This window comes from Maylandia zebra, linkage group LG12 (assembly GCF_041146795.1).
Source record: "Maylandia zebra isolate NMK-2024a linkage group LG12, Mzebra_GT3a, whole genome shotgun sequence".
NCBI classification, from domain to species: Eukaryota; Metazoa; Chordata; class Actinopteri; order Cichliformes; family Cichlidae; genus Maylandia; species Maylandia zebra.
This window is the reverse complement of record NC_135178.1, coordinates 28,765,006-28,780,303: the sequence shown is the minus strand read 5'-3', so window position 1 is coordinate 28,780,303 and position 15,298 is coordinate 28,765,006. Positions and strand designations below refer to the sequence as shown.

The window sequence follows — 15,298 nt, the reverse complement described above, 5'->3', positions numbered from 1 at the left end:
GAATAGATTTCAGTAGAGATACTGAAACTTTTGATTTTAAATAGGAATATATATGATACTCCACATTTGAATTATCCAAACCAGTCATGGCTTGATTGCATTTGATTTAAAGGCATGGAAAAAAGGCAGATGTGTGGTTTGATTAACAGCAGAAACAGTGAATATACAAGGATAGGACTTGATTTAATTAAGATGTCCTAATTGTCATGTTTTACTTTTTATGAAAAGTATTTGGTGAATGTGTGAGTTCTGCCTTATACAAGGTATTATTTGAACAACCTGTCAGAAGGGCATTTTTGCAACTTTGTGTTAGTTACTAAAACTAATATGAGTACAAATACTTAGTACTTTCAACTATTGGTCAAAAACAAATTGTAACAGTTTATAAATCAACATGTTATCAAAAGGTGTGAAAATAGAATCATAACTGGAGTCTGAAATGCTATAGACTTCACTCAGTTTCCTAGAAGGCTTAGAAATAACTGAGCTAAAAAAAAAACCCCACTAATTTCAACTGTAAAATGTAAATGTGCAAGACGATAGAACACAACCTGAATCTACTTTGTATTAAATTAGATTATGAGCTGTACCCGGTGTGCTAACTGCATAATAACTGTATAGAACACAATGCATGTAAACTTAGGTGAGAATTTGCTGAACAACCTGTTACAACAAGTAGACCTGAGCTGAAGTGTAAAATTCCAATTATGAGTCACTGATCGAGAAATTCCAGAGAAATGATGACTAAACATTTCCTCTAATTTTCCTTTTTTTTTAAATTCAACCTTCATGACAAAAGAAAGAAAACGGATATTTTAATAATGCTTGAAAATAAAAAGAAAGCCATTTAATAGGATTCTGAAAAGAAAACAAGTTGAGCCAAGTTAATCTAGTGTGAATGTGAGCATGCATGCCACAGAATCAGACAGGGCTGGGATGTCTAAAAGGATATGGAGAAAAGGCGAAAAGATGGCAGTGTTAAAAATTCCTAAACTAATACCTCTAATAATGTTCTTACATTTATATAGAAAAGCACTTTATTCATGTTTTCATTTCAAAGGACACATGAGTCACCTGCTGAACCAAATGAGCTAATAGCAATGCTACACGAGTCGCGTTTTTAACTATGGATTCATATAGCACGGCACTTCAAGCATTATACCTACATCCCATTAACAACTACACCACTATCAGCACCTTCTGCATCACAAGCTATGTTAAAAAGTCATGCTCAGAAAATATGCAAACATCTAAGCCTGCTCATCTACCTTATCTGTTGCAGCACTTACATCCTGTAGATAACATCTCCAGTTCCTTCACAGTTGAGCAAAATCCTGAGTTTTTGTTTCTCTTCTCACATCAAACTTTAGACAATCTGATTTGAGTTTTGTGCACTACTAATTCTTTGTTATGATAACACCCATATAATATCATTTTTAAACAAAACCACTTCTGCAATTTACAGTTTAGCATGAATACAGGATAGCTGATTCACAATATGTCTAATAAACAAATTATGTATTTACGGTATGGGGCAGGAAGAAATACTGAGTCAGACTTGACTCAGTATTTATAAAGAATCATTGGCGATATAACCATATATGACACCGCATGATTCAAGGGGGCAGTCAGAAGCTTCAAAGCTTGATTTGGTTTCACTGAATACAACGTTAGGTGGTTCAGAGTAACCCTCCTTCAAAGTGTATAAGTAACTCCTGTTCATCAGGCTTGTGACTTGCTGAGAGGCTGGTCTGTCCCAGGGCAGAGTAGCTAACTGTGGACAGTAATTTGCTTCGAGCAGCATGCAAGAAGGTGATGAAGATGAAAGCGAGGACTGCAAACTAGGAGAGCATGGTTCATTCATAAGCTCAGAATCTCTCAGTGCGGTTATTTCATTTAGAGAGGGTCTGCCATTCAAAATCTGGATGTCACAGCTGATGCACTCCTCTGGCTTCTGAGACTGCAGCCACTGATCAGTCTGTGCAAAGAAGATATGATAACTTAAGTGACAGGCACAAATCCAAATATAAACACAAACCTAGTTAGGCGGGGGCGGGGAATCAAAGGTTTAGACTGATGGTAGCAGCATGTCTCAAAGCATCTGAGAGAGGCAGTGTTTCTCAGAAGTAAAGATAGGCAGAGATTCACCAATCTGTTTATAATGTTTGGACAACTAATGAAAACTTTGATTATTATCTTATTGGATGGCTTTAAATTTTGGGCCCTCAGGTGAAATTGACTTAAAACAGGCATGATTCATTCCTGCAAATCACTGCAAGGGCACTGGAAGACTTCCAGAAATCTTTGACAGGTTACAGTTCTACCATGCAAAGAACAAGCCAAACGTGAAGACAACACAGAAATGCTGTCGTCTTCTGTGGACCTAAAGAGGAGAAGGACCGTTCGGTTTGTTATCTGCACTCAGTTCGTAACCCTGCATCTCTGATGGTATTAGGGGGGAATAGGTGTCTATGCAATTGATCTACACGTTTTGGTGCAACACTGTCACCCATTCAGACATCTTTCTCAGAGGAGGCCTTACATATTTCAGCAAGACAATGCTAAACTGCATACTGCAGTCATTATAACAACATGGCTTTGTAGTGGGAGAATCAGCTGGCTGAACTGGCTTGCCTGCAGTCCATCAGTGGAAAAACATTTGGTTTATGATGAAACAAAAATATGACAAAGACCTAGGACTGCTGAGCAGCTAGAATCTTGTGTCAGAAATAGATATCATTCCTTCCTAGGCTGGATATTTCCTCTTTGTGCATTTTTTTTTTTTTTTTTTTTTGCTCTCTCAGTGATTAGCTCATACCTCATGCAGGAAGCTTTCGAACTCTGGAGTTTTAATGTTCATATCCACAGGGTAAATAAATATCTCCTTCAGCCTGCTCCTCACACTGAAACAGATAGTTTCTTTTTTTAAAGAGTTCAAAATGGTTTATATCATCATCTTCAGGATTCTATCTTTAGGTCTCTATTGAAAGATGACCTTACTCACATTTTCACTTGGGACCACAGGAGAACAGTGAAGCCCATGAGTAAAAAGATGGGAGTCAGTACCTTGATTATGAGAGAAGAGTCTACAGGAGGAAAAAGAAGTTGAAATTAATTACTTCATGCACTGGAAGTTGACATCTTCTATCAAAGGTTCTCCCAGGAAAGAATACAGTTCAGTAGCGGTATCTCTGGGATCCCCCTGCGTGTTTTAAAACTCACAGTTACTTTTGGTTCTGAAGGTAATGCTGGCTGGTAGCCCAGGCCCCTCTTTAGTGAGAGCACTCACAGAGCAAGTATACTCTGTGTTCTCCTTCAGACTCTCTATGGTCACAAACTTCACATGGGGCTCTGCAACTGAGACATTGGACCCATCTAGATGTACACAGGATGATACACAGATTAAATAATTGTGCTGGGCACCATCCTGACTAAGTTTAACGCAAATCAGGTTTATCTGACACTGCCCAGAAATATGAAATAAATTCAATCATGTAAATAATTAGAACACGTCCACAGACTGAGATTAAGATGAAGAAGATCAACATTGCTGGTTTATTCCTCCACACTCTCTCGCAACCTGACCTGGCAGCAAAACAGATCCTACTTCCTGCACTGTAACCAGGTACCCCATGATGAATGCTGGCTGAGCTGGATCATCTTCATTGTAATGCCACTCCAGTGTCACAGAAGAGGAAGTACTCTGAACAGGTTCAACCAGACTTGGGCGCTGAACAGAATCTGAGAAACAGGAGATAGTAATGAGGAAGGAAGGCCGAACTAATTAAAACATTTGCAGCTTAGCTGGTGTCAAAGCAACAATGCAGTTTCTCAAAACAAAGTTTCCCCGGAGTTCAAAACCTCAACTTCTATAAAATACCTATACTAATATGGTATTTTGTTATTTAAACATGTAGCTCTTCAGATGATTGCATCACAGTAATTACTCCACTCTGCATATCAGAACTGCAAAACAGGAAAGACTATCTTGTTTACAGGGTGCCCCTATTAGTCAAAGATAGGATATCCTGTGTCAAAATTTTAACTACTACTCTGTAAAAATGGTAAACGTACAGTACAATGTACCATTTTAAAATAAAGGACTACTCTGTATTAATTTTTTAAGGATTATTGCTTTTTTCTGTGTTTTGTAAACACATTGAATTTTACCATTAAAAGCAACCTCTGTTAAAAAAAAAGTTTCATGTTTTGTTTTTTTACAGTTTAAAAAAAATATTTTTTTTACAGTGTATAAAAACGTTTACTTTCAACTGCACACTCCAGATCCAAACTATGATAGAAGTTTTCTCACCATCCTATTCTGTGCTAGAGACCAGAGACTTAAAAGAAGAACAAGGTAAAAAGCTAAAGATGACATGATGTCCCAGTCTCAATATCATGGTATCATTCTTGGATCACAATAAGCAATTGAAGCAGCCGAGATTGTCAGAAAACCTACAAGTCAAGAAAAACTGGTTCTGTTTAAACTCCACATCTTTTATCTACTTAATTTGTCGTGGAATAATGAGGAAACAGGCCTCATGGCCCTGGAACTGTTTGTTTTTCAGTTTCAGAAAACAGGGAACATTGTATAATTCAGGTTGAATACTTGAGGTATATACTAAATACTTTTGTTAAACCCCTTTAATTAAAGCTGAAGGTCTGCACTTCAATCATATATTTAATTTTAAAATCTACTTTGGTGCTATGCAGAGTCAAAAATTAATTAAAAAAAAATTATGGTATTTCTGACAAACTTGGGAACCTACCAGAACAGACAAAGAGTATAATCACATGAGAGTCAATCTTAACTGCACTTTGTAAGAAGAATTATGACATTAGAATACGCTCAGCCTCAAATGTCTCTTCTATACATAATAAATGAATACAACACACACACACACACACACACATGCAATAACAAAACTCACTGAATTCCTGTGAGTAACCAGTCTGTATCTCCAGTAGTCCATATCCATTGTCCGTGCATCCATAAATATAAAATGTATACCTGTAACCTGCTTGGAATTCACCTAAAAATAAAAATATGACAGTGAATGCTAAACAAGAGTAAATGTATTTACATTAATTGCTGAATGAAAACAACAATAAAACTTACTAGCATGTAATAACAATGCATTATTTCCCTCTGGCACTTTCCACTGCAGAGTGCAAGGCACTGCATTTCCCAGCACGCACCACTCCACAACATAGCCACAGGTGGCAGTGCTCTGATCTTCCCATGTCAGATTGAAACCACCCTCGCTGGTACTGTCTAAACGCTTCTGTACTGGGAGATTTTCTGGGGGAAAAGTCCAAAACAAAGCAAAATAACTCAGGACTTTAGACCCTGGCTGAGTAGATTTGAAAATGCAAAGTGTTTTTCTGCTTCTAAATTCTAATAAAACTTGAGTTATTGTACTCTGCCATAAAAATCTTAGAAATGCAGTATCTAACCAGATGCTTACTCTTGATGGCAGTAACACTGTGAGGAATTTTGGAGTTGTCTTTGACCAGGATATGTTCTTCAATGTGCACATTAAACAACTGTATGACTGCTTTCTTCCATTTGTGCAATAGCGCCAAAATTAGAGCATCCTGTCTCAGAGTGATGCTGAAAAACTAGTTCATGCACTTATTATTTCTAGGCTGGACTACAGTAATTCATTATTATCAGGATGTCCTAAAAACTCCCTAAAAAGCCTTAAGTTAATCCAAAATGCTGCAGCAAGAGTACTAACAGGTTACTAGAAAGAGAGAGCATATTTCTCCTGTTTTGGCTTCCCTTCATTGGCTCCCTGTTAAATCCAGAATTGAATTCTTCTGCTCCTCACATACAAGGTCTTAAATAATCTGGCCCCATCTTATCTTAATGACCTTGTAGTACCATTATCACCCTATAAGAGCACTTCGCTCTCGCACTGCAGGCCTACTTGTTGTTCCTAGAGTATTTAAAAGTAGAATGGGAGGGAGAGCCTTCAGTTTTCAGGCCCCTCTTCTGTGGAACCAGCTTCCAGTTTGGATTCAGGAGACAGACACTATCTCTACTTTCAAGATTAGGCTTAAAACTTTCCTTTTTGCTAAAGCATATAGTTAGGGCTGGACCAGATGACCCTGAATCCTCCCTTAGTTATGCTGCAATAGGCGTACACTGCTGGGGGATTCCCATGATGCACTGGGTGTTTCTTCCTCACTCACTATGTGTTAATAGACCTCTCTGCATTGAATCATACTTGTTATTAATCTCTAGTGACACTCGTTGTTTCACTTTTTTCATTTTTTAATTCAAGGAAACAAACAACAGAGATATTTGTTGTTAATACATTTACATTTCTAGGCTGGACTACTTGAAATTGTTATAATCAGTCTTAAACGTTTTTTAAAAAGTCCCTTTTAACCCTTTTGTAACCCTTTGTTTTATCAAAGGAAAAAAAAACAGTTAAATGTCTAAGTAAGCATTTAAATTTAAGAGACTCTGGGTGTAGAGAAGCTGTTCACCTTTGTGCTCTGCTGGTGGGATGGTGATGTTGGCGGGGATGGAGGTGCCAGAGGGGAGGACAGCCTGGACAGTGAAGTCACACTTTCCTGGGCCAATGGACACCACTGCCTGGCCCACGCTGCTGTTCTTCGACTCTGTTTGGCCTTCCTGTGACCACTGAACCGTGTACTCTTGTATGTTTATTGTGGCTGCTGTGCCAGCAATACGCTGAGAATAAATTAGTAATTAAGGGTGAAGGATGTTCAAGGTAACGGTGACATACTGTATATTCTCTAAAACCAGAGTACTATTCCACCAAGTATTTGTGCTTAAAGGGCACAGAAAAATGACTTACTGGCTTCCACATCAGAGTAACTTGACGAGTGCGCGAGTTAGACAGCGGCTGTATTCTTCTCCATAAATCCAAGGACACCAGTGGATCTGAGGAAAATGACTTGTTTAGAGCATAACAGGCAGCAGATCATTGAACTAGAGCACTTTGTTTGTTTGTTGTATGTACCAAAGCAAGCCAAGACCAAGACTTGTTAGGTTAGTTGGTGATTCTAAATTGGCCACAGTAGATAAAGTACTTACAGCATGTAGATTAAAATATATGGTGAAATGTGGCTTTGAGTGGTCAGTAAGAAAAGAAAAGTGTTGTATCAAAGCCTGATAGTACATGGGGAATGAAAGAAAATGAAAGAATGAAAGTTCTTTGGGAGTTTGTTGCTAAGCTCTTGCTTTTTACTTTACTGATATTTTCAAGTATTTGTAATTTTAACAAACAAGAGAATTGGAAGAGACCTCAAACACATCCAGCAAAGTGTCAGCTTGCTCTTTTGTGAAGTAATACTTGTAGTTTGATTACTCTATAACTGGCTTAATAAATCGTTGTGCACTGATGACTTTTCATGTGAAGATCATGTTAAGAAAAACAACTGCAAACACAAATGTTGCATTTAAGTCTCTTTTCAAATGAACAAACCCATCACAAGGATAAGCAACACAAGAGAAAAGAAAAATATGTTTGTATGCAATAATTGCTCCTTCATGCAGCATCATTTTGCAGATAAAAGCTAAACACTGAAAATTAATTTTTGCCCTTCAATAATTTTAGTCTTTCTCACACTTTATTAAATCTGGACTTGAACACGATATGATATTTGTAAAACAACATTTTTTCTAATTATATTTATATTTACCTGTTATGAAGGTTTCTTCTGCCCCTTCTCCCCACAGTCGTCCATTGACAGTGCAGCGTACTCTGACATTGTACTTCGTGTTGGGAACCAGGTGCTCCAGTTTTGTGTCGCAGAAACTGCTCATAATGTTGTTGCACCTCAGCTGTTACAGAAGTAAATGGGGAAAAAAACATGCACTAAAATGTCAAATCTACACTCAACAGTTTGATGATTATTATTGTTAACTTAAATGAATTCACCTCCACGGTGCCGAGTGGGACTGTAGCAACCTGACAGATAAGGTTCATACGAGTCAAGCTTTCCTGCATGCTCCAGGACACTGTGGCGTCTGTCACCCCGCGGTTCACTCTCAGCGACTTCACAACAGGAAACACTAATGGCAACACACACACGAACCATGTACAGTGGGGCAAAAAAGTATTTAGTCAGCCACCGATTGTGCAAGTTCCCCCACCTAAAATGACGACAGAGGTCAGTAATTTGCATCAGAGGTACACTTCAACTGTGAGAGACAGAATGTGGAAAAAAAAAATCCATGAATCCACATGGTAGGATTTGTAAAGAATGTATTTGTAAATCAGGGTGGAAAATAAGTATTTGGTCAATAACAAAAATACAACTCAATACTTTGTAACATAACCTTTGTTGGCAATAACAGAGGTCAAACGTTTACTATAGGTCTTTACCAGGTTTGCACACACAGTAGCTGGTATTTTGGCCCATTCCTCCATGCAGATCTTCTCGAGAGCAGTGATGTTTTGGGGCTGTCGCCGAGCAACACGGACTTTCAACTCCCGCCACAGATTTTCTATGGGGTTGAGGTCTGGAGACTGGCTAGGCCACTCCAGGACTTTCAAATGCTTCTTACGGAGCCACTCCTTTGTTGCCCGGGCGGTGTGTTTTGGATCATTGTCATGTTGGAAGACCCAGCCTCGTTTCATCTTCAAAGTTCTCACTGATGGAAGGAGGTTTTGGCTCAAAATCTCACGATACATGGCCCCATTCATTCTGTCCTTAACACGGATCAGTCGTCCTGTCCCCTTGGCAGAAAAACAGACCCATAGCATGATGTTTCCACCCCCATGCTTCACAGTAGGTATGGTGTTCTTGGGATGCAACTCAGTATTCTTCTTCCTCCAAACACGACGAGTTGAGTTTATACCAAAAAGTTCTACTTTGGTTTCATCTGACCACATGACATTCTCCCAATCCTCTGCTGTATCATCCATGTGCTCTCTGGCAAACTTCAGACGGGCCTGGACATGCACTGGCTTCAGCAGCGGAACACGTCTGGCACTGCGGGATTTGATTCCCTGCCGTTGTAGTGTGTTACTGATGGTGACCTTTGTTACTTTGGTCCCAGCTCTCTGCAGGTCATTCACCAGGTCCCCCCGTGTGGTTCTGGGATCTTTGCTCACCGTTCTCATGATCATTTTGACCCCACGGGATGAGATCTTGCGTGGAGCCCCAGATCGAGGGAGATTATCAGTGGTCTTGTATGTCTTCCATTTTCTGATGATTGCTCCCACAGTTGATTTTTTCACACCAAGCTGCTTGCCTATTGTAGATTCACTCTTCCCAGTCTGGTGCAGGTCTACAATACTTTTCCTGGTGTCCTTCGAAAGCTCTTTGGTCTTGGCCATGGCGGAGTTTGGAGTCTGACTGTTTGAGGCTGTGGACAGGTGTCTTTTATACAGATGATGAGTTCAAACAGGTGCCATTCATACAGGTAACGAGTGGGGGACAGAAAAGCTTCTTACAGAAGACGTTACAGGTCTGTGAGAGCCAGAGATTTTCCTTGTTTGAGGTGACCAAATACTTATTTTCCACCCTGATTTACGAATAAATTCTTTACAAATCCTACCATGTGGATTCATGGATTTTTTTTTTCACATTCTGTCTCTCACAGTTGAAGTGTACCTCTGGTGCAAATTACTGACCTCTGTCATCATTTTAAGTGGGGGAACTTGCACAATCGGTGGCTGACTAAATACTTTTTTTGCCCCACTGTATCTTATATCAGTGTATTTTCTGGTTGTGCAGTAAACATTCAAACAGTACAAAAACAACACTGACGCTGATTTCACTACACAGTGTAGGTAAATTGTGAAAGCATCAACCACAGAGCAGTTTAAATTGACATGTACGTGTCTTTATGCCTTCAAAAACATAACTGAGAATATGTTGTATACACAAAGATGACCCCTGACCTCTGTCAGAGATGTTGAAGCTATAACGTTCCATCTCCTCTCCTAGCTTGTCCTTCACCCACACACTGATGTTATAATTTTGCAGGTGTGGCACAGCTGGAAAAGTACATGATGACTGCTCACAGGTGAAGGGAGCCTTGTCTGAGTTTCTGTGTTTTTAATAAACAATAGAATTGGAAAAGACGTCAAACACATCCAGCACATCAGCTTACACTTTTGTGAAATAATATTTATGGTTTGATTACTTTATATTAGGCTTAATAAATCTTTTGTGTCCTATGAAATTTGTACTGATGAATTTTCCCATGATTCATCTTTCAGGGAGACGTGACTTTGAGCTATCTGCTGTAGATACTTTGGTTTGGGGGGGTGGGGGTGGGGGGCTGCTGTTTCTTTTTTTGTACTCCAGTTTTCCAGTTTCCTCAAATTTGTTGGGAACACACTGCACGACATGCTCATATATGCCAGAAAAACCTTATAAGACATTCAGAAAACCTCAAAATTTCTCAATAAGTGTCGCTCCTTTGAAACAAAATATAAAAATATGGCTGGTGGCTCAAAACCTTTCCACAGCACTGAATCAGTCCAATATTATGAAAATCACTGCCATCTATGCCTTACATTGTGTTACAATATAAGGTGTGTACTTCATGTGCTTACTCTATGTGGAGAGTGTAAATTTGCACGTTGCGATCATGCAGGAGTCGCTTTCTGGGTGAATCCCAGGTGCAGCTGACAGATACCATGTCAAAGGTTACACAGCTGAGGTTTCTGGGTTTCTGGGGTGGAACTACAATATACACACATATACATATACAGTTATACATGTACAAGTTCTGCATTAAATTAATAAAGAATACAAAAAAAGAAAGATTCAAACTTACAACTGATATAGTTCAAGACAGGAAAACTTTTGCCTGTTGCATCATCGCAGGTCAGTAACAAATGCTTAATTATTCCTTTTGGGATAGTGAGGTTGTTTACAGTGATAGCTTTTACTCCGCCTCCAATGCTCAAAAGACGGTATTCCTCGTTCCTGAAGGTCATTCTTTTAACGTTCACCCCTGTTGGGGGAATACAGCAGAACATGGCACTGCTGCCCTGCCTCAGCACACGGCTGGAGGGGAAAATGTGGATCTTATCGTTTGCTTTGAATCCTGCAAGACAAAGTAAAGTTACAGTGCAGTCTGATGAAGAGCTGTTCAGAATTTCATGCATAATCCCTTGGTATGTTCTAGGGTTCTTAAAAGGGGAACAAAAATTGTATTGTTGCACTGACAGAGACACAAAAAACAAAGGGGATTCAGAAATGCCTCTGCTTTCTTTGCACCCAAGGTCATTAAGGTGGATTAAGGCTGCGTGGCAAACTGTTCTGTAGTCTGACCAATCAAAGCTTTCAGACTTTTGTTTTCTTTTTTGGAAATGATGAACATTGCATCCTCCAGCTTATTGAGGAGAGAGGCCATCTGATTTGTCATTAGTGTGTCGTTCATTCACCATCCTTAATGATATCGGGTTGGATTAGTGCAATACGGCATGGGCAATTTCTTTTAACTTCATGAGTGACGTCGTACCTGAGGACTATACAGATTCCAAGAAACGGAAGAATGGTTGTTTAGATGAAAGATGAAATCGATTAGAATTTACATAACTTAACAACCCCTCCCCCCAAGAAAAGAGTCCAAGGAGAAGAAATAAACACCTTTTGACTCAAAGTATTCTGTCAAACATGTCTGACCACAAGGATAAGCAACACAAAAGAAAAGAGGAAAAATATGTTTTTACGCAGTAAAGTATTCTGTCACACCTGGTAAAGGCAATGTTATGACATGGACACGACTGTAAGTGTTACATGATATGATTGCTGGAAGAAGCAGTTTTATGACACAGGATGTCACAGAGACAGAAAAACAAGCAACAAACTGCAGTAAACAGTGGGAGGGAGAACATACAGCACTTGGTGATGTGATGGTTTCTAAACTTCAGGCTGTCATTGACTCAAAATAATTTTCATCCAAGAATTAACAAAAATCTATATATTTAAAATTGTGTCCAGTAGTAAATGTGCCCGATTCCTTTTGAGTCATTGAAAACGGGAAATTATATTAAAAAATTGCTGTATAATACAGTAGAATAGAATAGAATTCAACTTTATTGTCATTGCACATGTCACAAGTACAAGGCAACAAAATGCAGTTTAAATAATATATATAATAGCTCATGTAAACCCTGTAGGCAAAATGTAAACATTTTGCCTGATTAATTGTAGATAACCAACATTCTAAAAGATAAATACGTAATAAATGCATCTATGAAATGTCTTTTTCAGTGAAAGCCTCACTTATTTCAACAAGACAATGCCAAACAGACTCGCTGTTGGACTCGCTTGGCTATTACAAAAAAACAACAACCCTGCCTTGAGTCCAGACTGATGACCCACAGAATCTATAACATTTTTAAAAAGTTTAATTTTTATTACATTTTTTTTTTTTTACTTTACTTCCCTTATAGGTAGTAAACTAAAAAAAAAAAAAAAGTGTTGCAGACAACGCCTTATTTCCCAACCATGTACATATTTGCATTGTACGCGTAAGATATATGTTGAAAGAGACAGATGTTGAGAAACGTTTCATTCCTAAGAAAACGACAACTGCTGCTTTTTAACCTCATCAGTAAAACACGTAGGCTGACATTTAATGATCAGCATAACATCTCACCAGAGTTGGTTATCCAGTTGCTCCAAGGACTCTGGTCAGACTGATTATAGTATCGCATTCTGACAGAGTGATCAACACACTCCAGAGGCAGATCAGAGATCCATGTCCATGTGTATTTGGCCGAAACTCCAGGTGATACGCTCACATTTTTCTAGGTTAAAAAACAGGAAATAATTGTTCATAATAACACTGGTAGGTCTTAAAAGCAGGATTACAGAATCAATTAAATGTGGTGGTAATGGAAAAAAAAAAGATTCTGTCTTTCTCTGTGATGACCTGGCAGAAAAAATACAAATTATCTTTTATATGTAACATTCTGACTGTATTCTATGACTTTTAAACAGCATTAAAAACAGAAAACACACCTCTCAATACTCACAGTGTAAATAACGGTGTGCTGTTCAGTGCGGCTGAGCTCGATCTCATAAATGTCACCCACAAAACTGCTGTGTTTTACCAACCAGCTCACCACAAGGGTCTGCTTGTCATTAATAGCTTTCAGAGTGATGTTTGGTTTTGGCAGATAACAGCCTGGCGTATGACAGAACAGAAGGATGTAAAGTTACACATTCAGGGTCCCAGAATGTTGGTCCTGTTTAGACAATGAACAGAATCAACTTTCCGGAATTTCTTTACCTGTGATTGAGCACACATCAAGATGACATATTGAGAGAACTTTAAAATGATCAGAAAGAACATAAACGAACCCAACTTACCATCGTCAAAGCAACATTCAGTGTTCGAAAATATCAGATACAACCCGAAAAGGCTGAAAAAGGATTTCCTGACATTTATCATCCTCTCATGTGAACCGTTTTTCACTGAGCACGCCAACTGAAAGCCTAATAAGTCAGCAGCAAGTGTTAGTATGAGTAGAAGTGCGAGTGTTGCGTAATGTATAATCGGAAGTCAAGAGAGGAGTGTTTAAATGTTAAACCAATGGTGCTGTGCCGTTTTTCACATAAGTAAGAATGCACCAAAAACAGATGTTTGCCACAACAGTTTTATATATATATATATATATATATATACATATATATTACATATATATATACACACACACAATATGATAACACAGTTCTGATTATGAAGATTACAAGTCAAATTTTCAAACAAAATCTTATAAACGTTGACAGTGCATGAAGCAATTTTTAAGCAATAAATTATCTGAAATTTCAAGGAACAGGGGAAAAAAATACACCCTCTCTTCACAGACACTACAGCATCAGACAGCAATATATTTTTGGCACTTAAGTGAGAAAACAATTCAACATATTGTGCATAGGTAGCCGCTCCGAAAAACTATACATGTATTTCATATTTATACACAATATAGGTCTATTTTTATTTCTCGTAGAGGCCCACAATCCCTTATAAATATCATTAAAGATCACTTGGAGAAATAATCTATATATAGTTTAAAAAAGGGGTTGATTGGCTTCTCATATATTCTTATTTCATTTTAAGTGCTCAAGACGTAAATTACATCAATTTTAATCTGTCCTGACTTTCTTGTATTTGAAGTCAAAAGGTTTGTAGCACAAAGGTACCTTTGTCATCAAACCAAGTGCACAGATACTTAAAAGATTTGTGGTAGAAGTGAAAACACGAGAAGTACAAATATAAAAGCTGATTTACAAAGAGCTTGTTTGTGAAAAGGCACAATGGTTTGATCACACAGGAGGAGAATGGTTAAAGTTCACAACATACAATGATAAAGGCACATACTGTACTCCGATTTTAAAAGATGAACATAAATCCATCATATTTACATGGACATATATGCACACACACACATTTAAGCAACAGACATATTACTGTTTGTTCAGTATACAACTGGTGGCCTATATTGTTTATTTTTCTCTCATGGACCTTTAGAGGTAAACAATGTTCTCCTCAACTCCCTCATCCCTATTCTGCCCCTCGAGAGAGAGGTACGCCTGAGGGGGGAGGAGAGGGTTAAGAGAGTGAGAGGAAGAGAAGCCGTCCTCATAAAGTCTATGCCCTGTGACCTCTGACCTCCACAGATCCGGGGATTGTTTGTCCACCACTGGTCTGAAGTTTGCTGAAAGAAGAACAACACAAAGTGTCAAGTCAAGCCAACTTTATTTATAAAGCCCTTTAGAAACACCAAAGTTTTGGTCAGTGGTTTTGTATTATTTATACAATTTAAAGAATACAAAAAAAAGGAAAAATATATATGTATATAAAAATTACTAAACAAAATAAGGACATCAACATGACACATCAGTAAAAACAGTAGAAATAAAATAAAATAAAATAAAATAAAATAAAAATTTAAACAAAATTAAATCAAATAAAAATCTCAAACTGGGTCAAATGCCCAACAAAAGAGGTGCTTTGTTTGGCAAAACAAGTTAGTCAGGGAACCTAAGAGCAGATTTAAATATTCAGATTGAGGAGGCCCATCTACTCCAGCTCCCAACTCTACAAGTTGGGATCTGCTACAACAAAAGCCTTGCCCCCATGAGCAGCTGCCGTGTCCTCGGACATCCAAGAGCAGTTGGTGAGCTGATCTGAGTGACCGGGAAGGGGAGTGCAAGTGCAGCAGCTCAGAGAGGTCAGCTGGGGGAAGGCCATTTAAGCACTTAAAAACAACAAAAAATATATATATATATTAAAATGTACTCTAAAATGGGTCTGCAGCCAGTGCAGTGAGGATAAAGCAGG

General features: G+C 38.4%; 2 protein-coding genes across 7 annotated transcripts in view; both read right to left on the bottom strand.

Moving 5' to 3' along the window:
- Nucleotides 1-1,379: 1,379 nt before the first annotated feature.
- On the bottom strand, nt 1,380-13,453 carry osmr (oncostatin M receptor). Its single transcript, XM_004546995.4, has 17 exons — nt 13,324-13,453; nt 12,987-13,138; nt 12,608-12,758; nt 10,775-11,047; nt 10,551-10,680; nt 9,891-10,039; nt 7,920-8,053; nt 7,681-7,822; nt 6,834-6,919; nt 6,499-6,706; nt 5,120-5,302; nt 4,932-5,033; nt 3,586-3,741; nt 3,223-3,375; nt 3,005-3,086; nt 2,819-2,903; nt 1,380-1,978 (listed from the first exon to the last, which is right to left on the bottom strand). The coding sequence occupies exons 1-17, from the start codon at nt 13,403-13,405 to the stop codon at nt 1,571-1,573; spliced, it is 2,676 nt and encodes an 891-aa protein (XP_004547052.2). The 5' UTR covers nt 13,406-13,453; the 3' UTR covers nt 1,380-1,570.
- A 148-nt stretch (nt 13,454-13,601) lies between these two features.
- LOC101480759 (rho guanine nucleotide exchange factor 28) overlaps nt 13,602-15,298 on the bottom strand; it is a 45,320-nt gene continuing 43,623 nt past the window's right edge. For all 6 annotated transcript variants that reach the window (XM_076891010.1, XM_024804393.2, XM_024804392.2 and 3 more), the window contains one exon: nt 13,602-14,672. In XM_076891010.1, coding sequence (XP_076747125.1) covers nt 14,482-14,672 — 191 coding nt within the window. In that variant the 3' untranslated portion in view covers nt 13,602-14,481. The remainder of the gene's footprint in view (nt 14,673-15,298) is intronic.

Excerpts from the sequence above, each read along its gene's own strand:
- osmr (XM_004546995.4), bottom strand. The coding sequence starts at position 13,405 with ATGATAAATGTCAGGAAATCCTTTTTCAGCCTTTTCGGGTTGTATCTG. Across the intron at positions 6,707-6,833 it reads TTACTCTGATGTGGAAGCCA|CGTATTGCTGGCACAGCAGC; the intron begins GTAAGTCATTTT and ends ATTTATTCTCAG. Across the intron at positions 5,303-6,498 it reads CCCACCAGCAGAGCACAAAG|AAAATCTCCCAGTACAGAAG; the intron begins GTGAACAGCTTC and ends CTTTTCCCCCAG.